Source organism: Myxocyprinus asiaticus, chromosome 50 (assembly GCF_019703515.2).
Source record: "Myxocyprinus asiaticus isolate MX2 ecotype Aquarium Trade chromosome 50, UBuf_Myxa_2, whole genome shotgun sequence".
Taxonomy (NCBI): Eukaryota; Metazoa; Chordata; class Actinopteri; order Cypriniformes; family Catostomidae; genus Myxocyprinus; species Myxocyprinus asiaticus.
The window spans coordinates 23,635,601-23,658,255 of record NC_059393.1 but is presented as its reverse complement, the minus strand read 5'-3'; the positions used below and the strand labels follow the sequence as shown (position 1 = coordinate 23,658,255).

Genomic DNA, 22,655 nt, shown 5'->3' with positions numbered 1-22,655 from the left:
AATTGGATCAGTTCACTAATTCAACTGGTTTTATTAAAATTGTTCCATTACAAAAGACAAAATACCTGTCACACTCCTAGTGGTTAGACCGAAATCAACTAAAACAAATCCTGCAATAAATAAATGGTCCAAGATAAACAAGTGTCAAAACAAGTGTTTATAATGACTTATTTTGTCCATGTTAAAAGTAATCTGTAAAAATTCCCCAGCATCCACTATTTTTTTTTAAAATCTTTTATGCAGAACAATAGCAACAATAGTAAGAAATTACAGTGCAATTTAATTTAAATAACATTGGGATAACCCCAGATTTATAATAACATACCCCACGCAATTTCTCTGGACATTTCAAACTCTAAATTACTTAACGGCGTAACGCTCGCCTGCGGTTCAGAATTTTTGGCACGTTTCTAGAGTATCAGCACTCTGAAAATTCTCAACACAACACAATTATTTCCACTCGACACACTTAAATTCTTATCAGATGGAGCCTTGTTAAATGGAAAAAAAAGTACGCAAACAATTTTAAAATAAAATAAAATATAGCGCAAAAAATTCCGGGATTTTCTAAGGACATTTTTTCATAAAGAAAATAAATTGAGTGTGCCGTTTAACGATTAGATGGTGGTGGTGGTGGTGGTAACCCTCGTTCAGTGAAAAACCAAGGTTCGGTTTTGGGGAAGAGCGATGATTGTGTCTGGGGAACTATGATAAAGCGCAGTTTACTATGATAAAGCGCAGTTTATAAATCTCACAAAGTTTAACGGAACGAAGGTTACCATCTAGCCACGACCGCGTTTTACTGCAATTCCAGTAATTCGACCAAGCTGGGTAAGAAAACCATAGACGGCCTGACTATACTCTTTCGACAGTACCCATGTAGACATAATGTGTATAAATAATTAACAGTGCATTTATAGGAAGTTTTCGGTTTAAGAAAAAAAACCCTTTAAAACAGCAGCAATTCGAATTGCTAAACAATGCCTAAATGAAAATCCCAAAACAAAACGTTGAGACTAAACAACTAAATTCGCAAATCGCTAACTCTTGGCGCAAGCTAGCTTTGAACGGAAGACGTCACCACAATGACAGACGGATCTCATCCGCACTTGTGCGCGATTCCACCTGAACGCAAATTTCTCAGCTTTCAAAAGAAATGTTGATGTGCACATTTGCACATGATACAGCAGGCTAATCAACATTTCAAGTATACATTGCAATTTTCGTGGAGTGGTCAACAGAGTACGACAGATAATATCAGTTCCACTTTGTCTTTAGATTTTCTTCATACAGCATATTGAAAAGTTCTCAAAGGGGTCATGCGTTCCTTAATACAGCATCTGCATAAATACTTCAGCAGGTTGGATTAATTTGTGTATCTCTATGTTAACAAACTCAATTGGTTTCCATGATCAAAGAGTTCTGGATACAAATAATCTCTAGCCACTAAGTAGCTAGCTTTGATGCCATCATTGCAGAAACAGATGCTTTTGGAAAAGTAAACAGACCATTCGTTTTTTACATAAGGAATGCAAGCAGTATTTTCAGACAGTTATTGGAATCCAAACATTAAAAGCAATCCCCTTTAAGTCACATACATTCAAACATGGTAATACTGTACAAATGTGTCTTTGATTGATTGACACAGGTCAGGCTGTTTGGGTGGCTGTAACCTGTGTAGGCTTTAAGTTAGTACATATTAAAAAAACAAGCCAGCTGGTTCATGCACTAGTACTTGCTACGACAGAATAATTACCAACCCTTTCCCTTTACAACACTTTCAATCCTGGAATTAAAATAAATACACAAAACAACCAAAAAAGTCTTATTCTAATCAAACATACTGCGGTCCCTGATGAAGACCACAAAACCTGATTATTGTGTGTTCTACTGGTTTCAAACATGTTCTCGGGTGGTGATATCACGGTCACTCCTACCACCTGTAGGTTCTTGACAACTTCCTAAATTCCCTGCTGGAAAGCCAGCTTAAGCTGGTAGCTGTGTTTTGGAACGTGGAAGCTGGTTTCTAGATGGTCCAAGCTGGGAGACCATCTTGGACCATGGTTGTCAAGCTGGTTTTTGGAACATGGTAGCTGGTCGATCAGATATGGACCAGCTTGGACCATCTAGAAACCAGCTACCATCTTAAGCTTGATTTTCCAGCAGGAATTTAACAATCCCACATTCTACAAAGCAATATATAAGACAAAGAACACCAAATAACATTCACAGTGCTGTAATAACAATATCAATTATAATTACAGTGATAAAAAAAACCCAACAGAAATAAAACTGATCATTGTCGATTTGTTTCTTCTTGTCGTTCTCTTCATGACTGTCCAATCACCGTGACGTTCTGAGGTCGGAATCAAACTAGGTCACCTATTACCTTGTAATCATTGCCTGCAGGTGGCGGCACTGAGATGTTATAGATGTTTCTTCTTAGTTCCGTTCTGCAAGTGTTTCCTGAAAGGAAGGAACAGACATAGGCCGAGTTCAGAATGGTGTACTACCATGCTACTCTTACTATTTCTGCCATAGACAGACATGGCAGAAGTAGTAAGAGAAGTGTGGGTAGTATGCCATTCCGAACTCAGCAATAGAGAAACAGTCAGGGTAGAAGGAGGTGGTCAAAGGATGCATGTGACACGGTCGGATATCACTTCACTTCAAGGTTAGAGAGATAAGAACAGGACTGATTGCATGATGCTTATCACATCTACATGAGAGGGCACTTTCATTCAATCTACTCGTTTCACAGGTTGAGTTGAAATGGCCTGGTGCACTTAATGATCTCAGATTGTTACAGATAAAGCTATGATAAGGAGAGGTTGTTTGCTGAAATCATAGCCAAGATGCTAGCAGCTAGGCAAGCGGTACAAAGCTGTCTTAGCATGTGGTTAAAAGATCTTGAGCTGTAACAAGCACTACCCAACTGTTAAAACTTAAAGAAACAGGCCCAAATCGAGCATAGATCACGGAAGTATGTAATACTCCGTCTTTTTATACTTCGCTAGTCTAGTTAGCAACCCTGCTGAAAAGACTAGCTTTGGCTAGCCTGAATTCCAAGGGTGGTCTACACTGGTTTATTCTGGTTAGTGCTCATTTGGCATTAGTTTGTATTGGTGGACCAGCATAGCTGTTTAGCTGGTAAGGCTAAATCAGCATAGTATGTCTAGTAAAGCTAGTTAACCAAGGTTGTCTTGTTAGGAAAACCTAATAAACCGCTGATCACCAGCTATGTTGGTCTTTTAAGGTAGTGGGTGATTCTCACTAAACTGGTCAAGAAAATGTCCTAGTCCAATTTTATTCCAAAATCAAAAGAAACAAATAATGTGGGGGGCCTGGGTATCTCAGCGAGTATTGATGCTGACTACCACCCCTGGAGTCACGAGTTTGAATCCAGGGTGTGCTGAGTGACTCCAGCCAGGTCTCCTAAGCAACCAAATTGGCCCGGTTGCTAGGGAGGGTAGAGTCACATGGGGTAACCTCCTCATGGTTGCTATAATGTGGTTCTCGCTTTCGGTGGGGCGCGTGGTGAGTCGTGCGTGGATGCCGTGGAGAATAGCGTGAAGCCTACGTCTCCGCGGTAACGCACTCAACAAGCCACGTGATAAGATGTGTAGATTGACTGTCTCGGACGTGGAGGCAACTGAGATTCGTCCTCCACCACACGGATTGAGGCGAGCCACTATGCCACCACAAGGACTTGGAGCACATTGGGAATTGGGCATGCCAAATTGGGGAGAAGAAAAAAAAGAAACAAATAATATTTTGTGTAAAGAAAATAAAAAGCCCATTTAGATGTCCGGAAAATAATGTCTCAGTGCAAAAAACATCGTAATGGTCCTAAATGTCTGCAAGTTTCTCATTTTTTTGTATTGATTTGGGATTCAATTTGACCTGGACATTTTCATTTCAGGTTTCGTGAGAATCGCCATACTTGGGACTATGTCCACGTTAATCCGGAAAAATTTGAAAATGCCATTTTCGTTACGCTCTCCGTTCGTACTGCTGTTTTCAAACGTTTTCCAAAAGTTGCTCATCCACACTGAAACATCTAAAAACACTTAAATCTCCTTCTGTGCATGCAAAATATCACTGTTCCATGTACGGTCTGAAACGCAATAGTCCAATTCCATGTAAACTTCCTGTCACCTTTAAAGGAATGCAATGTGAAGGTTGTACAAGGTAACATTTATCTTTAACAATGCTATCAAAGTGGATAGCAGGCACAAAAACGCCGCTACACCATGGGCCGCCATCTTGATTGTTTAGGGCTGGATGGATCACGTGACTGCATCACATGACCTTAAACACATCATCGTTTTTCCAATGCCACCATTTTCCCAGTCCACACTACAACTCGAATACATTTCAAATGTATCCACTTTGGAGAGCAATTTCGAAAAGCTCAATTTTCACTGGACAAAACGCTGTCTCAGTGTAGACGGAAGACTAAAACATTGAGAAAAAGATGTGTTTTCAAACAGAAATGTATTAGTGTGGACATGGCCTTAGCTACTTATGTTTATCATCTCTTGGTGAAGCAAAATTATATTTTGACATAAGACAGGTAAGTTACAGCAGTGTTTTTGATGCACAAAATCAATTGCTAGTTGACCACAACACTTCCTCTCAAACATATGTGCTTTATACCAGAGCTAACTACAGACTGATACAGTTATCCACCTACCCTTCAGCAGAGTTCTGATCAGCGTCCTTCCTCTCCATTTGCATGTCTTCCTCATATTCTCGGACGTCGTTTACCTCCGTCATCTGGCCTGTTAGGACCTTCACCACAAACAGCACGATGAACTGCATAAAAGAATAGAAAACTAACCAGCCGTTTTCTTTTGGCTGATATTTACACACATTTCAGAGAGGTAACAGTTGCAAAATACAACCTGGAATGGGTCTCTGGTGGTTGCTAAGGGGTTAAAGAGTTTAGCTAGAAACCCAGTTTTTGTTTCAAGTTCATGAAATGGAAAGGTGCTCACAATTATTGCACTTACCATGTAGTAAATTTACTGCAAGACACTTTGGATACAAAAGCTAAATACTTACTAATGGCTAATCTGATACCACTGATCTCAGGGTAATACGGTGTGTACTGTGTAAGTAATAAGGATGCAAATCGTGAGAAATTTCGGTTCCGATTCCTCCCAGCAATTTTCGTTCCTTAACGGTTCCATTAACAATTCTTTAAGTACTTTTGAAATATGTTTTGCACTGTAGATTTAAAAGAACCGGCTCACATGAGTAATTTATTTGGGAATTATACCACACTGGTCATGCTGCTGGTTCAGTAGCGGTGTTGTAGTGCCACTGAGTGGTACCAGAAACACTGTCCGAGTATTGTAGCTCAGTGTTGCGTCCGCCTTAGTGAAAGACACACATTTGAGAACCGTCAATGGAAACAAAAGTCATGAAACCTTTTGGTTCGGATAAAAAAAAAAAAAAACATGGATTCTTGGTTCCCAACCCTAGTAAGTAGTCATTTTAGAAATATTGATCCATAGTGACTTAAAAGTACACTTATTCTTAGGACAATACCTGCTTCTCACTTGACTTGACTAGAGTCTCTACTAATGAGCTAATCAGTTGTGTTGGATAAGGGAGGCATCCAAAAATATTCATGTTGGGTTTCAGTGTTCAGGGTTGAGATAACACTGCTTTACAGCAACCTGGGACTTCTTTGTGTTCCTTTGTTTGAGTGCACCATGGTGATAGATCATGGTGTTCCCCTTGCGGGACTCGGGCCAGCAATCTCCTGGTTACCAGACCTGAGCTTTAGCCATCAAACCCATCTGTCTGTTTAAATATAGCCATTCTTACCAGGAACCAGTAGATGTTCATGATGAGCAGGATGAAGAGCAGCGTGTTGAAGAAGAAGTAGAAAGGGATGTGGGGAACAGACTGGATGCTGGTAACACATGAGGCCCACAGCACTTTGAGTGGGAACCAGTACAAACGGAACCAAAACCTGTGGAAGAAACAATAAACTAGCTCACTCGTGAGGTACTGTATCCCATTATAGATGGCAAAATGTATGCATTCTTGCTACTTTTTTAGGTGACGCTACGTGGCGTAAGTTCCGTCATCAGCAGATGACGCGCAAAAGACATGGACCGTCCGTGTCTTTGTGCATTATCTGCACATGTGCCTGCAGCTGACTCTGCTAGAAAAGCATCACAAAGCAGTCTTAGTTCGTATGTGTCAAACACATCCATATAGTCTCGCGGTCAAAGGAGTATACTCTAAAAGGCTAGAGAGCTAGACGAAACAGCAAGTGGAAAAAATTATATCCTAACCTTAACTCTAATCCAATGCCTACGATTAAAGAACAATGCTAGGTTGATAGGAATGTTGTTCTGAAATCAACAAAGGATGTGAATCTACCTGTGTACAATCCATTAAACCTTGTATAATGCTTTTTACTGTGTAATTACACTGCCTGGCCCAACAAAAAGTCGCCGTTTGGATTTAAGGCGGTGTTATGATCTGGGGTTGCTTCAATTAATCAGGTCAAGGCTCAGCAACGTTATGCGGCAATAAAATGAAGTCAGCTGACTACCTGAATGTACTGAATGACCAGGTTATCCCATCAATGGATTTTTTCTTCCCTGATGGCACAGGCATATTCCAGGACGACAATGCCAATATTCATCAGGCTCAAATTGTGAAAGTGGTTCAGGCAGCATGAGGAATTATTTTCACACGTGAATTGGCCACCACAGAGTCCTGACCTTAACCCCATTGAAAGTCTTTGGGATGTGCTGGAGAAGACTTTATGGAGTGGTTCGACTCTTCTGTCATCATTACAAGATCTTAGCCAAAAATTTATGCAACACTGGATGGAAATAAATGTTGTGATGTTGCATAAAGCTGTCGAAACAATGCCACAACGAATACGCGTCGTAATCAAAGCTAAAGGCCGTCCAATGAAATATTTTTTTGGCCAGGCAGTGTATGTTTGCATTAATTAGCAAAACTGTTCAGGTGTGTGATCAGCAAGCGAGCCTCACCAGGTGATGCTAAAGCTAACAGCACCCATGTTGGACAGGACGTCATTGATGAAGTGGTCTTTTCCGCCCCGGGTCTTGAAGTAGACGTTGAGTTTGGTGAACTCCAGCTGAATGTCATTGATGTCATGAAGAAAAAGGACTAGGATGCCAATGTTGTGGTATCTAAGAAAGATTCGGTCAGAAACAGTCATAAGTCAACTACACCGCAATGACAAGTGCTTGCTAAGTTGTGGCCTTTAGCGCCATATTATGTGACTATTCTCTGAGCTGTCACTACAAGCTACTTTGAGCTGCAGGTATTGTTGTTACTATGGAAACTGGAACTTCAAAAACCCATTTCAACAGGCAGACCTGAAGGCATAGGAGAACGTGATAAGGGCCAGCGTGATGAAGTGATGCACCACCATGACGAGGGAGTCCTTTCTCCACACGTCCATGTAGATGGTGGCGTATATGGAATGGCCGTAGAAGCTGCCCTGGACCAGGTATGCTATAGCGATATCTGTGGGAACCGGCATCCCCCTCTTCCAGTCTAAACCAAGAGAGATTGCACAAACCCGTGACATATGGGCATTCCACGCTATAAATTATGAATCCAGGGTCATTCTAAACCCTGCGTTAATGTAATCCTGGGTTATTCCCTTTAAGGCCTCTGAAATATACTACAAAAACTACACCGCCTCTTCATCAATGCAGTAATGCTTTTGTTGTCGCTACTCAACCTTTTTAACTGTTTCCCTCAACAAAGTGCATTATTATTTAATGAGACAAGCACTGAGGCAGTTTATGATTGGTTTGTTTGTTGCTAAACAACACTTTGTAACATTATAGAAACATATAATTTCACACTGTAAATGTTTGGCACCACAATTTGGGGTTAACCCAGCAAAAGCAGTGCTAACTCTGCTTTGGAGCAGGGTTTCGTAACCCAGAAAAGAGGCATTAAAGGTTAACGCATGATGTGAACTTCACAGCCATAAAAAGAACAGCAAGAAATGGAGAATGACCCTCAACTTACTGAAGAAAAGTAGAACACTGGCCTCATAAAAGAGATTATTTATGCTGACACAGTACAAGAGAGACTACAGTTCGTATATCTACCTGTAACTGTCAGAATGACTTGATATATGTTGATAAGAAGGTTTAACATATAATAGCTAACTGTGTTACAGAGACCCTCCATGTGCTTATGAAGGCAGCATGTCTACCAATCTGATCTTTAGTCATTAAACATCAACAATTGTCAAAAACGGATTTCTTTTCCTAATTGACCAACCTTTTTTCTAATAAACATACTTTATGGATTCGTCAAAATGTTCGACTATTTGTTCGTCTAATAACCGACTTGATTTTAGGGTGATTTTTATAAAATAAATTGTATCATATATATATATATATTAGGACTGTCAATTTAACATGTTAATTCAATACGATTAATATATAACAAATAACATGATGTAATTAATCATGTATCCCAGACTGTAATAAGGAATATTCCTCCCATTGGAGAAATTCAAGCTTGAAGGACCGCCTGTTTTCAGCAGGGGGCAGTAAATGAAACTCCAGCTGTATAGGCAACACGCAGCTGAACAGACAACAAACTGGCTTGCCTGACATTAGCGATGGCACAAGATGAGGACGCGTTCTTTCATTTAAACAAATTTGGACGGAGCGCAATTCCGAATGAAGGGATCTCAATATGTGTTTTCTAAGTTTCAAACTACATTTAACTCGACACAGCGACCTAAAAATGGTGTTTATGATGCGCCACAACCAAAGTGAGAAGCTCCAAAAATGTCCGTCTGATGCAAGTGTACATTGACGAGCTCTTTTAATACATTTATCTTGGGACAGATTGATGAGGTAAGTTTGCAAAATGGCCTACTGGGGACTGTAGGCCAATGATAGGTGTATGTTCAATAATATGTAAATAAACAATATATTGCCACTTTTTTTTTTTTTTTTGGCCTATTATAATTTTTTTGGCCATTATTGTCTGCCACAATAATGTGATGCAACATAATGATATTGAATTATTCATTTTAAAATATATATTACATTTATAATTATTTAATCATTATTTAATTAATGTTATTTGAGTTATTCTCAGCAAATATTTATGTGATTAATTGCATTTAATTAGATTAATTAATCTGCATATTATGTAATTCTATTAAAAAGTAATCGATTGACAGCCCTTGGCTTGTGTGTGTATATATATATATATATTCCCAGAGCCAGCAAAGCCTAACATGCCTAATAAGTAAATATTTTTTCAACATTTAATTCTCATTCATCTTTTTTGCCTATGTATTTTCAGTCACTTTCCACTCCTAATTCATCTAAAAATGAATAGCAAAAATCAAAGTTTATCCAATCAGAGATTATTCCTCAATGCTTACAAGCGAAGCGTGATGGCTGTTTCACAAATCGCATGCCGAAGCAGCATGCGAGTCTGAGCTCCACCCGTTAAGCCTTCAGAATTTCTACAGAATCCCTCAACAGTGCAGTGAATAGGCATCTAATGTCAGATTCACCAGCTAATCAGATTGATGTATTTGTTCTCTGTGGGTGTGGTTTTTAGGATATGTCCCACTCGAGGCCTTCTAGCTGGCCTTGAGTGACACAATCATGCTTTAAGTAATGTACGTACTGTTAATTGAAAGCGAAGAGTGCGAGATCTATTGCTAACAAGTAAGCAGTCATTACTGTTGCTATCGCCATTGAGAAAGCAATCCTTATGGATTTAAAAACACGAGGTGTAGGGGGGCCTGGGTAGCTCAGTGACTAAAGACGCTGACTACCACCCCTGGAGTCGCGAGCTTGAATCCAGGGCGTGCTGAGTGACTCCAGCCATGTCTCCTAAGCAACCAAATTGGCCCGGTTGCTAGGGAGGGTAGAATCACATGGCGTAACCTCCTCGCCACCCGGATCGAGGCGAGTCACAATGCCACCACGAGGACCTAGAGCACATTGGGCATTCCAAATTGAGGAGAAAAGGGGAGAAAGAAAAAAAAAAGAAAAACCTGAGATGTAAACAGGAAAGGAAGATTGATTTTCACTTCAAGTAAATTGGAAAGTGCTTTTTGCATTGTTATAGCAACATCAGGAGTTTTCTAAATGTAAATCAGGCAGGCTGGAGTGTTCAGTGTTGGTTCAAGTTTTGAAAAGTAACCGTGTACCCTTACGAAAACAAAATTTATTGCAAGCAATATTTAAATCGCAAAAATTATTATATCAGAATATTATTTTCCTGGTATTAGACCTCCTCGGTTTTGGCTTTCGTGCATGGACGTGTTTTTAAAATGTAAATTGGGATTATTAGTTGACTGACGTAATGTATGATGTCCATTGGCATTGGTCTTATTAATTGTGAAACAGTGTCTAGACTTTTCTTAATGGCATGAATCACACTGCAGGCCCAGACTTAAAATGCATGGGCCGCCACTGTATGAATACCCTTTTAGTGGTGGTGCTAAGGCAAAAACAATGTTTGTTGAATATATTCAATAAGTGGTGTATCACTCATGAAGCTTACCGTAAAAAACAGAGGGAGGATTTTGGAAGAATGAATAGTTGGAGAAAAACAGAAGATAGGTGCTATATGACCACGACATTGTGTAGAAGACCAGCTTCCACGCGCTCTCCGGCATCTTGGAGATGTCTTTCGGTTGAAGACAACACCATTGTGCAAAAGGCTGTGGAGCACAAGAGTGAAATAAATTAACCAAAATTATAGTAAACAAAATTTGCAAAGACATTTATGCATTTGGCAGACACTTTTATCCAAAGCAACTTACAGTGCACTGATTACAGGGCCAATCCCCCTGGAGCAACCTGGAGTTAAGTGCCTTGCTCAAGGACACAATGGTGATGGCTGTGGGGATTGAACCAGCAACCTTCTGATTACCAGTTATGTGCTTTAGCCAACTACGCCACCACCACAAAGAAACACTTTGATGTTGGCTTGACAAAATCTTGTCTGAAAGTTGAAATAGTTTTACAAGTGACAAGGTTTTACAGGCCCAATGGTCGGATGACAGACCGACCGACAGAGAGAGAGCAACTTAAAGCAGATATAAGGCCATGTGTGGGTTTGTTTACATTTGAATTTTTGACAGTCCATTGGCTCATTTGAAAATTCCGTCAATGTAAGTTGGGATTTTTTGGATCATCCGCTGTGCGAAAACCATAAGTCCGATCAGTTAAAAAACATACCGCTCATTAAGTCAGATAAGTCTGAAGGTCTGTACCAAGTTTGGTGGATGTAGCTTGAAAACTCTAGGAGGATTTTGTGTTAGAATCTTTGGTATTGTTTTAGCGATTTAAAAAAACAAACAAAAAACCTTAACCAATTCTGCAGAATAACAGTCAAGCCAACATAAATAGCACTTTCACTCACATTCTGCTGAGTATGTGAGGGCTCTTTTCTCACTCTGTTACCAAGGAACTAGAGTCTTCATTTATCACCACACAGTCAGGGCTTGTGGTATTAGTTTGCATGACTTTCATACAATGCAACACCATAAACGCCTTGCTCAAGGGCACAGTGTGATGACACATAGATCGGTCCTTGTAAGATTCAACCCTGCAACCGTTAAAATATTAGTCATAATCTTTACCCTACAGTGCTACGCCACTCCATCCAATCATATGTAGGTTGGGTAGCAGGTCCGATTCTAATACAAGCACTAAGTACGTTAACATGCACTTTAAAAGGTTGAATTCAGTTTGACTTAAACAATTATTTGTCTTTTTAAAAAGTAATGTAAACGCTTTAGTCCGATTGATTTGGTCCAAGTTTAGCAAAGTCAGACTCACTGACAGACCTAGATAATACAATTGTAGCTCGGCTACAAGTTTTTAACAAGTTAATCGGATCACAATTGGCCTCGCCATTATGCGCATGCTCCGAAATACAAAGGTGACTCGCAATGTGTATTTACTCCTTCTTTCAAATATTAAATTATGCATTGTCAGGTATACCTGGACAGACAGATAAAGACTGTAGCTCGACTATGCAAAAACCCGCTTTAGCTCGATAATAACTGTGCATGTATTTGCACAGACTGTTAAAAGATGTAGATGTAGGGTCAACACAAGCTGTTCGCCAAGTCAGAAGTACTCTCTCCTCTTGAAACAAATCTTGCATGATGCTTTATGACAGTCGTGGAATGGTCACTAAAATTAGCTCATGACATCAAATTAATCATGACCCAACTATCCCTGAACTATTCCTTTAAGTAGCACCTCATCTTTGGAGCACCTGGGTGCTTTATTAGTATGTTTACATATGCATGTACATGTGCCGCAGTACATACTAACTCTTCACCTTATCTCTCGCATGACGGACTATCTGTCCTGCTTGAAACTGATGTGTGGACACCACAAGCCGAACATCAAGTAACTGAAGATGCGGTTAAAGGCTCAACTTAATCATTTATCTGTACCACCTTCACCCACCGTCACCTGATCTACATTCTCCTTTTGGCCCAAGATGAGGAAAGTAGGCCAAGCTGACACTTGGTAAGGCGGGTGGCCACACGTTGGCATCACGTGCCCTCACTCTTGTGATAGTGGGTCTTCTTGTCGCCTCCGATTGGCTGACAGGGCAGTGTGGCGCGCACGGCAGGGTCTCACCGCATGGTTTCGGCTCTCTGTCTCCACCCGCTGGGGTTATTTATAGAGACAAGCTGTCACCAAAGAGCCCCACCCCCATACCTCTGTCACCGCCTCTAGATTGAGCAATTGCTGACAGACACAATCAGAACTTAACACTGCTGATCAGTTTGCACCCTTAAAAGGATAGTTTACCCAAAAATCATTTACTCACCCTCATGTTTTTCCAGTGTGACTGACTGACTTCTGTGGAACACAGAAGAAGACTCTAGGCACAATGTTAGCCACAGTCACCATTCACTTCTTATTGTATGGATAAAAGATGCAATGAAAATGAACAGTGACTGAATAAAAATGACAGAATTTTAATTTTCATAAGAATTTTCACCAGGAATTAGTTTTTTTATTAAATAGCTTTGAATTCCCTTACAATATTTTTGCATTCCCTCTCAATTATTTTGGGTTCTCTCACAAATAGCTTTATCTGTTATGAAAATGAACCATGGTTTAACTGCATTAACCATAGCTCAACTATGGTATTTGTCGTAAAACCACACTAACTGCAACATTTTACAGTAGTTTTACTCAAGTTACCATATTTAAACCATTATATTTGTACTAAAACCATAGGAAAACCAAAACTATGGCAATAAAATTCTCATTTTGCCAAAAAACATGGCTGCCACAATTTTACAATATGGTTAATTTTTGTAAGGGCTTTTTTTTTGTTTTTGTTTTTGTTACTGTAGTGTTTTTTATCAGAATGATGAATTTTATACCAGAGTTTTGGTTTTCCTGTAGTATTACTATAGTTTAACTATAAATAACATGGTTAAAATATGGTCACCGTAGTAAAACTGTGGTTAGTTTCATGATGGATGGATAAAGCTATTGCGAGGGAAGCAAAATATTGCAAGGAAACGGCAAACTTATTGCAAGAGAAAGAAACTTTTTACAAGGGAATGCTAAATTTATTGCGAACAAACAAAATTTATTGTGAGCAAACAAAAAATGTATTGTAAGGGAATGCAAACTACTGTCATCAAACGCAAAACTATTGTAAAGGAATGCAAAACTTACTGTGAGGGAATGCAAAACTTTTTGTAAGGGAATGCAAAACTTACTGTGAGGGAATGAAAAACATATTGCGAGGAAACCCAAATTATTGTAAGGGAACGCAAAACTTACTATAAGGGAACGCAAACTATTGCGAACACACAACTATTGTAAATGCAAAATTTATTGTATTGGAACACAAAACTTTTGTAAAGGATCGCAAAGCTTACTGTGAGGGAATGACAAACCTATTGCGAGGAAACACAAACTATTGTAAGAGAACGCAAAACTTACTATGAGGGAACACAAACTATTGCAAACGAATGCAAATCTATTGAAAACACAAAATCTACTATGAGGGAATGCAAAACTATTGTAAAGGAACGCAAACTATTGTGAGAGAACGTAAAACTTCTTGCAAGCCAACACAAAACTATTGTTAATGAACGCAAAACTTACTGTGAGGGAATGCAAAACATATTGCGAGGGAATGCAAACTAAGAGAATGCAAAAATTACTATGAGGGAATGCAAACTAAGAGAATGCAAAAATTACTATGAGGGAATGCAAACTACTGTGAACGAACGCAAAACTTGTAAATGCAAAGCTAATTGTAAGGGAATGCAAACTATTGCGAGCGAACACAAAACTTACTGTGAGGAAATGCAAAACTTATTGTAAGGGAACGCCAACTATTGTGAGAATGCAAAACATATTGCGAGGGAACGCAAACTACTGCGAGTGAACGCAAAACTTTTGTAAATGCAAAACGTACTGTGAGGGAATGCAAAACATATTGTTAGGGAATGCAAACTTGTGAGGAAATGCAAAACTTATTCTGAGGGAAGGCAAACTATTGTAAGAGAACACAAACTATTGCAAAGGAACGCAAAACTATTTTAAAGGAACGCAAAACTTACTGTGAGGGAACGCATAACTTATTGCGAGGGAACGCAAACTTTTACGAGCGAATGCAAAACTTGTGAGCGAATGCAGAACTATTGTAAGAAAGTGCAAAACTTACTGTGAGGGAACGCAAACTATAGCGAGGGAGCGCAAAACTTACTGTGAGGGAACGCAAAACTTATTGCCAGGGAACGCAAACTTTTACGAGCGAACGCAAAACTTGTGAGCGAATGCAGAACTATTGTAAGAAAGTGCAAAACTTACTGTGAGGGAACGCAAACTATTTTAAAAGGAACGCAAAACTTACTGTGAGGGAGCGTAAAACTTATTGTGAGGGAACGCAAAACTTATTGTAAGGGAACGCAAAACTTATTGTGAGGGAACGCAAACTTTTACAAGCGAACGCAAAACTTGTGAGTGAACGCAGAACTTATTGTAAGGAAACGCTAACTATTGTAAAAGAATGCAAAACTTACTGTAAGGGAACTGCATGTGAGCGCAACACTATTGTAAGAGAATGCAAAACTTACTGTGAGGGAATGCAAAACTGTACATTCCCTCCCTGCCCTCTAAGGGGCTCTGTACTATTTTTTCAAGAAACTGTAGGAGAAGCTTCTGAGGCTTAAATGTTTGTACTTAAATAAAACATTTAAATTACTGTAGCTCCAATAAGTCCCCTGATCTTTAAATGATCAACCCAAGGAGCTTTAAAATGTTCCTCTGGGATTGCAGTTTTATTTTAAAGGGGGCGTGTTCATAGCCATGCCCCCTTGTTCCAAAACCCCGCCCTCCAAAGATAATTTTGAGACCAAAACCGAGCAAAAGAGCAGCATTGTTTGTTCCTGTGGCTGTCAAATTCAACAGTGGCACAATGGCGCCCTCAACTGACAAACATTATGAATCACAGCCTCTGTGATCTGCTTCAAAGACAACACGATGAGAACTAGTAAAATGATTGACAGGGGAAAAGCATCAATATCATCAGACACATATTTGTTTGCTGTTTACAAAGTCTACAGCTGTCACAGAGATCGGTGAGATATCTCAGGACACTTATTTCATTAATATCTTTAAGGGAGAAGGAAAAAAAATGTAACCAACGGCAACTGCAAACTATTTTTCCACGCTGTCCCAGAACATGGATGGCAAACTGATGCGAGCGTTGAAATAAAGTCTGAACTTTGACACCTAAACGCAACTGAAACATTTTGTTATGTGGTCTTGTATAAGAGCTACTTTTCTGCTCAACATGCAGTTTCCGTAGCAACCGTTCAAGGATAGTAGGTGCTTTTGTAAAGTAAATAAAAAGCAAATGACAAAAAAAACAATGCAAAGGAACACTTCTCCCACGTATGTAAAAGGACATCCATCACGATACTGTCCACACAGTGTCATTTCTCCACTGTTTGGCATTCTCTCTTTGCATCTGCAAGATCTCAAAAGAGCTAAAGGAATAGTTCACCCAAAAATTCATTATTTACTCACCCTTACAGACAAAATGTTCATCTCTAGGTGAACAATCACACACACTCAAATAAAGAGATTGCCAAAATGTTGCATAATAGATCAGGACATTCAAGCAGTGATTGTGTCAATAACTTCTTTTTTCTGATGTTTTAGAGAGTCATAAACCACAGAGCTTAAATGTGTCCTCATTCACACCCGGTCGCCCCACCACTTGCCTCATACACGCACAAACTCCCTGTCGGGTCCAGCTATGCTAACAGTCTCTGAAATTTCCTTATGCTTTCATAGCTATTGAAATAACATGTTAGTTTACTGCTGTCATTTGAAAGATGATGTATCTGATCTGAGATCAACATAGACGAAACTGGGCGGCACAAAGAGGAAGGAAGCGCTGAGATGTTAGAAGATGCTTGCTGATACTGGCACGCAACATCCACTCAGAGCACAACACCAAATGAGGAATACGTCAATACTTGCACCTGGACAGTGCAACTTATCAGGCCTCTGGGTGGACATAAACTTGAATTGCCTTTCTGGGTCAATACAGGGCTGCACATTACCAAGAGTCACTCAGCATCATGTTGTGATGTGTCAGCACCAACTACATTTGATCCGTTTTGATGTTTTCAAGCGGTATTTTGACGCAGGTGCGTTATCATTTTAAATAACTATCACTAAAATAACAATACCCCCCCCCCCCCCTTATGGGGGAGACCTAATGCCTTAATGGAGGGATACCCCTGATGACCTCTGTGTGTAAGAACCGCTGTCAAGAAACAGGGTTCAAAGGTTAATATCTGGACAATGCACAGTGTGACATATTTATTTTGGTGGATCTTCAGACACCCAAAGTTCACTGTAGTGGTGATGATGTTCACCAGGACCTTTGTTTTCGTTTTTTACATATAAAATGCTCAAAGAAACCGAAGAATACTTAACTCGCTATTGGTACAAATTGTCTAAATCTGGGATACTGGAGTATGTTAAGGTAAAAATGAAGCTACAGTAAACTAGCTCCAATGGAAATGTCAGTCAGCGGTTGGTGGCCATCGTGGTCACTTCAAAGGCTAAAACAGCATGTGTTCACCTGACCAACACACAGACAACACCTTGATTTTTTTCACACACTTTCATACACAGTTTACAGGACCAGATGGCTGCATGCTGTTTGTCTATCAGATCTGAGAACATGAAAGTAAAAGGGAACTTTAAAAATGAATGGGCTTCATTAACGCTAAGAGCTGATTTCATGAATTGTTTATTAGGTAACATGGAGGTTTGTTTAAAAAAGCATGCCGACAGATTGTGTTACGTATCGCACCCATGTGCTTTAAACACCGGCCATAGTCCACATGAGACTAAAAACTGCTGAGTATGCCAGAAATTATCTAAAGACTTACAAGACAGTCTTGAGGTGCATTTCAAAGTACAAAATACTATAACTGCAACACTTTGTTCATGGCCGGGTCTAAGGATGGGGGGTTGGGGGGGACTAGGAGGTGCATTGCTCCCCTAGATTTCCCCGTCTGATGGCGAATTGACCAAGGAGGGACACCCCCGGTCAAAAAGGTCAGAATACCCCCAAAGATGGCATCCTGGTACAGGCCCTGGATGGGAATCTTTGGAAACTTTCGATTCGATTTCGATTTAAGGAGTTGGTTCATTTTGTCCCTTTAAATATAGAGTTCATGACGCAGAACACTGGAATGTTTTGGGCTGGGACTTATTCATTTTGGCCAAAATACTGGACGTCCTGACTAATGTAGGACAGTTGGCAACCCTATTCTGAATGCAACACAAAGTATGGGCGGGACATATCGAAGGACTGTTTTAAATGTGGATTTCTGCAAAAAGTGAGTTTGGTCAAAGTTTAGGAGTACACTAGCATATAGATGACCAACACACACAGACAAAAAATCTGATTTAAAATTCAGATTATTAACTTTTTTTATTGAAAATCGAGAAGAACTGTGACGAATCAGTGAATACACTTTTTCTCCCACCTCTTCAGTTATGTACAAAGGGACCTCCTGTTTCATCAAGAGGGATATTATTAGCCAAGAACCATGAGTTATTTAGGCCTGAGACGTTGATAAGTGACTAAAGGTCGCTTATCTCTTCATTTCGAAACCTATGCGCATTTTATCTCTGCCACTCGCAAACTGCAGCGCTCTAACTAATTCCCGAGACCTTGTTCTCTCTGACTCGAGGGTTACAAGCCAGACAAGGTCCTGATGCATCGCATATTTCTGTATAAACGTCACGCCAGCTGCCCTGTGCCGTCCGGCATGGTTTCTCAACATGCTGAGAGAAAAGAATTCACTGAAGGGGAAATAAACAGCAACACACTGCAGTCTGGAAATGAGCCCCTATGAGTCACTGAGGTATTGGCGGTATTGACCCCGGAAATGACGCCACATGCTATAAACTTGCACTCTGAGTGCATGTTTCAGCCCCAGACATTTCATATCAGGAAGTGAAATCAATGTTCGCCACATAAATGGGTTGAAAATAAGCAAGAAACCCAAAACTTGGGGTCCCATAGTCCCCAAAAGAGGCAATTCAGTAAAGCTAACATCTTCGACAAATACAAAGACCTCTTTGCATAGGCAGCTTTGTATGTAAACAATTGTAAAAAGTAAAATGCAAACTCAAAAGCTATGTAAAATAGCTCTATGGATACTTTGCTACTTCTCAGGTGAGGTCTACATGAATTTATGGGCCTATGAACATTGACTGAAACCCTCAGAGCTCAACTGTGCATGAAAAGCAACACATACATGATGACTTGTGAACTTCATGCATTAAGACTTCTATCTGTGTGAACATTTTGTCCAACAGTGCTACAGCTATGTATAAATTTGTTTTGGTGTTCAAATGGCCCTTAATATACTAATAGTGTAATGCAAAGACCAATGTTTTGTAACGATTTCAAATATTCATTGAAGGCACCAATAATACTTAAAAAGCCTGGTGTTTAATTCATCACAGTCTTGTTCTGATCCTGACAGTGCAACATGCACATTTTTTCCATTATTCCAAACCTGGTCAAGAAACAGCATTAAACAACTACTCTGTAAAATGTATTACCAATGTATTAATGTATTACCTTTTAGCGATAAGGGTTTTTTTTTAATGACCAATAACAATACTGATATCTAGAGAGCACGATGGCTAATGACCTATATGATGCTGATTTATGAACAATATACTTTAATGAAGTTAAACAATCACTTTTGTTTTTACATATTTACTCAAAATTTGCTTAAAAATGACAACAGAAATGGTTCATGATCCATTCTCAAGACACTTTGTAGCTTACACTTATGATAATAAGCCGAACCGACAGTTATTGGCCAATTTATTGGCTAATATTTATAAGTCTTTGACTAGTTGCATCCACCTGAATTGCGAATTTTGCAGTACATAGAAGTCTGAAACGGCCATGGGTATCCTCTAAATGGCAATAATCTCCAAAATGGCAAAATATCAACCAATTAAATCAGGTTGGTTGATATGTATCTGTCTAAAACTAGTATTTTACTTGATGTTGACTTTTGCGGCAAGTAGAAGACACTGTTATCGGCCAAATGCCGATAATCTAAAAATGGCCAGATATCGGCCAATTATTCAGGTTGGTCAATTTATATCTGTATCATTAGTTGTATTTGTCTTGACGGAGACTTTTGTGGTAAGTAGAAGTCACATGTAGACATCATTATCGGCCAAACGCAGATAATCTCAAAATGGCCAAATATCGGCCAGTAAAATATCCACACTATATATCTGTCAGAGTTTTAGTAGTCTTGACTGTGACTTTTGCAGTGAGTAGAAACCACAAGCAAAGATGGTTATCGGCTGAAAACCAATAATCTCACAATGGCCAGAAATCGGCCAATAAAATTCTATTAGTTTACTATATCTCTGTGCCTTGACGGTAACTTTTGCAATAAGTAGAAGTCACGAGCGAATATGGTTACTGGCTGCAAGGACAAATTTCTGCGAATATATCGGTTTGGCCGACATAAAGGCTATCTGTCCATCACGAGCTGTATTCGCATTGAATGTGACTACTATTTTATGAATACCTGAAAGAAATACGCAGTCAATCCCCTGCGCATCTGCGTCCACATGACCGCACACATGAAGAACATGAAGATCTCAGTCCAGGTGATGTCGGCATGATCCATCAGGGTTCTTCTGGACCGCTCAAGTCCACAGTCTTTACACTCTTTAAAGGCACTGAACATGACGGAATATGCCCTTGTGGTGAGCTCCACATAGCCAGGCATGATCTCCATCTCCATGCCATCGCTGGAGGAACCATCATCATTATTCCTGTCCATTACGCTAGAACTACTACAATAATAGCTATAATAACAGCTATATAAAAGCCACTTAGGGCGCTAGAAAGCAATGGGAATGCACAGGGCCAATGTGCCAACCAGCTATAGCTGCTGTAAACCTGGAAACTTAAAGCTGATTATGGTCTCTCAAGTATCCTGTCTGTCTTTTTGTGTCTAATAAATTAAGACTGATGAAATACTAATGCTAATTAACAAATTATGCCAAATAGATGCCGACATTAACCCACAATATCAGGGAAAAAGAGGAGATAAAATATATTATAGCCAATGACAAAATGCCAATGTCAGCCATAGAGATGTTAATGGACTGGCATCATCTTTTAGCTTCTTAAATATAAACAGAAATGTCCTTATATATATATATATATATATATATATATATATATATATATATATATATATATATATATATATACTTCAATTCACTATAACACTTCCCTGTCAGGATACAAACAAATTAATCCATACATCACAGCATGCAGTAGTTACCATATTATAAATGCAAGCCGGTTATCATGAATTATGCTGAAATAATCCGGAAATAGGTTCATAAAATCCATAACCAGTCTGTTTGCCTTTTTATATTCCGTGCATTGGATTTTTCATATGCGATATATTCGGTTTATATAACATCTCTGGGTTTCATGTTACAGCGAGAGGTTTAAAGCACAAATGATCCTTCAATATATCCACATATAAATAATCAAAAAAGCGCTAATTGAAGAACAAGCTTAGATCAACCTGCGCACAAAAGCGCTCATGATGCGATCATTTTCACAGACGCACGTGTCTGTCCGCAACACAAAATAAAACAAAAACAAAAAAAACGAAGAAAATGTGAAACTGTGCTATCGAAATCGACATAAACCCTATATACATACACCGATGCTGTGAAGAATTTGAGGTTGGTGAGCAAAAAGCAGATAGTGATATCCGTTTCGTGAAAGAATCGTCCTTTGGAGTCGGTTCTTTTGAATAATTCAGTACATGAACCGATTCGCAAAGCGTTAATGAATCACTTGACGGTTAGTAGACTACGCGAGAAATTAATAAAGTGAGAGATATGTTGAAACCATAGAATAGGCAACGCAATATTTGACAATTCTTTGTTGTTGTTGTTCGATTAAGTTCATTCGATCTAAAGAAGGACATTGAAAGATATATTTGCAATTAAAACATCTGTATAAAACAACTAGGCTAATAGCTAATGTTGATCAAATAGTCGTGTTTAATTTTTTCTTTAGCGAATACGTATGCCACGCTGGGACTTTTCACGCGAATGGTGAATGTTTTAGCGGTTCTTCGAAACGAACTGTTTGAACGAACCGAGTCGCTAAAATGAATCGGGCATTCTAACTCTACAGGCCCGTTATCTTCAGACAGATGAGCGAGAGAGAGAGAGAATCGGAACTGTTTTAAAGTGACAGTAACATAATTATCATATGGAGTCACTGTAGACCGCAGCGTTGATTTTCCACTCAAAATTATGTTTAAAGAAAAAAGGAAAATCATGTATATTATTAATGGGGTTTAAGAGTTTACATTTGTAGCTAAGCTCCTATTTAAGTAAATTTCATATGAACTCAACAGTTCAGAAATACTATCAAAAACAATTTAATTCGCAGCAAGAAAATAAAAACAAAACATTGCATTTACATATTATAAAAGTCCACATGAAACGGAAGTTGCGACTGACTTCCGTATTGTGACGTATTTCCAAGCTTATCAAACAAGAAAAAAATGTAGGGCGGTGATTTGAGTTTATTCATCAGTTGTTGATTGTATTGTGAAAATATTGGCGGTGCATAGCGGAACGGAGGCAGATATGAATGTGAGTTTGCAGCGGGGACACACACCCCTACCACCATGCTGCTCGAGTCAGAGCTGGTTATCGGTGAATTGATCAGCGATCTGAACACAATTATGATCAAACTGACAACATAAACGCACGAGCACATCACGGTCTTTGCTTACGAAGAGGCTGTAGCCATAGAAAAACAAGTGAGTAAAAGATAACCATATTTTAACGTTCTGAATCACAACACACTAAATATAAAGGGGAAAAAAAACACTAACTCGTGCTGTGCATCCCAAGATAACGGCATTCAAAAATAGAAATAAATTCCAGTGGCATCTGAAGCATTGTATTCATTAGTGCATGGGCATAGAATACACTTTCACTTTCAATAAAACCAAAGTTGCTCCCCCCCGT

The 22,655-nt window shown here is 39.3% G+C and overlaps 1 protein-coding gene across 3 annotated transcripts in view; it reads right to left on the bottom strand.

Moving 5' to 3' along the window:
• Window positions 1-7: 7 nt before the first annotated feature.
• Window positions 8-22,655, bottom strand: part of LOC127439233 (ceramide synthase 1-like) — a 44,720-nt gene continuing 22,072 nt past the window's right edge. Inside the window, exons 1-7 of one of the 3 annotated variants that reach the window (XM_051695404.1) lie at window positions 20,165-20,801; window positions 10,567-10,726; window positions 7,380-7,560; window positions 7,029-7,190; window positions 5,839-5,986; window positions 4,697-4,818; window positions 8-2,466 (exon numbers count right to left, since the gene is read on the bottom strand). In XM_051695404.1, the coding sequence (XP_051551364.1) occupies window positions 2,427-2,466; window positions 4,697-4,818; window positions 5,839-5,986; window positions 7,029-7,190; window positions 7,380-7,560; window positions 10,567-10,726; window positions 20,165-20,422 (1,071 nt within the window). In that variant the 5' untranslated portion in view covers window positions 20,423-20,801 and the 3' untranslated portion in view covers window positions 8-2,426. Of the gene's footprint in view, window positions 2,467-4,696; window positions 4,819-5,838; window positions 5,987-7,028; window positions 7,191-7,379; window positions 7,561-10,566; window positions 10,727-10,828; window positions 14,157-20,164; window positions 20,802-22,655 lie in introns of those variants that run through there. The other 2 variants (XM_051695406.1, XM_051695405.1) reach the window with 2 other exon arrangements.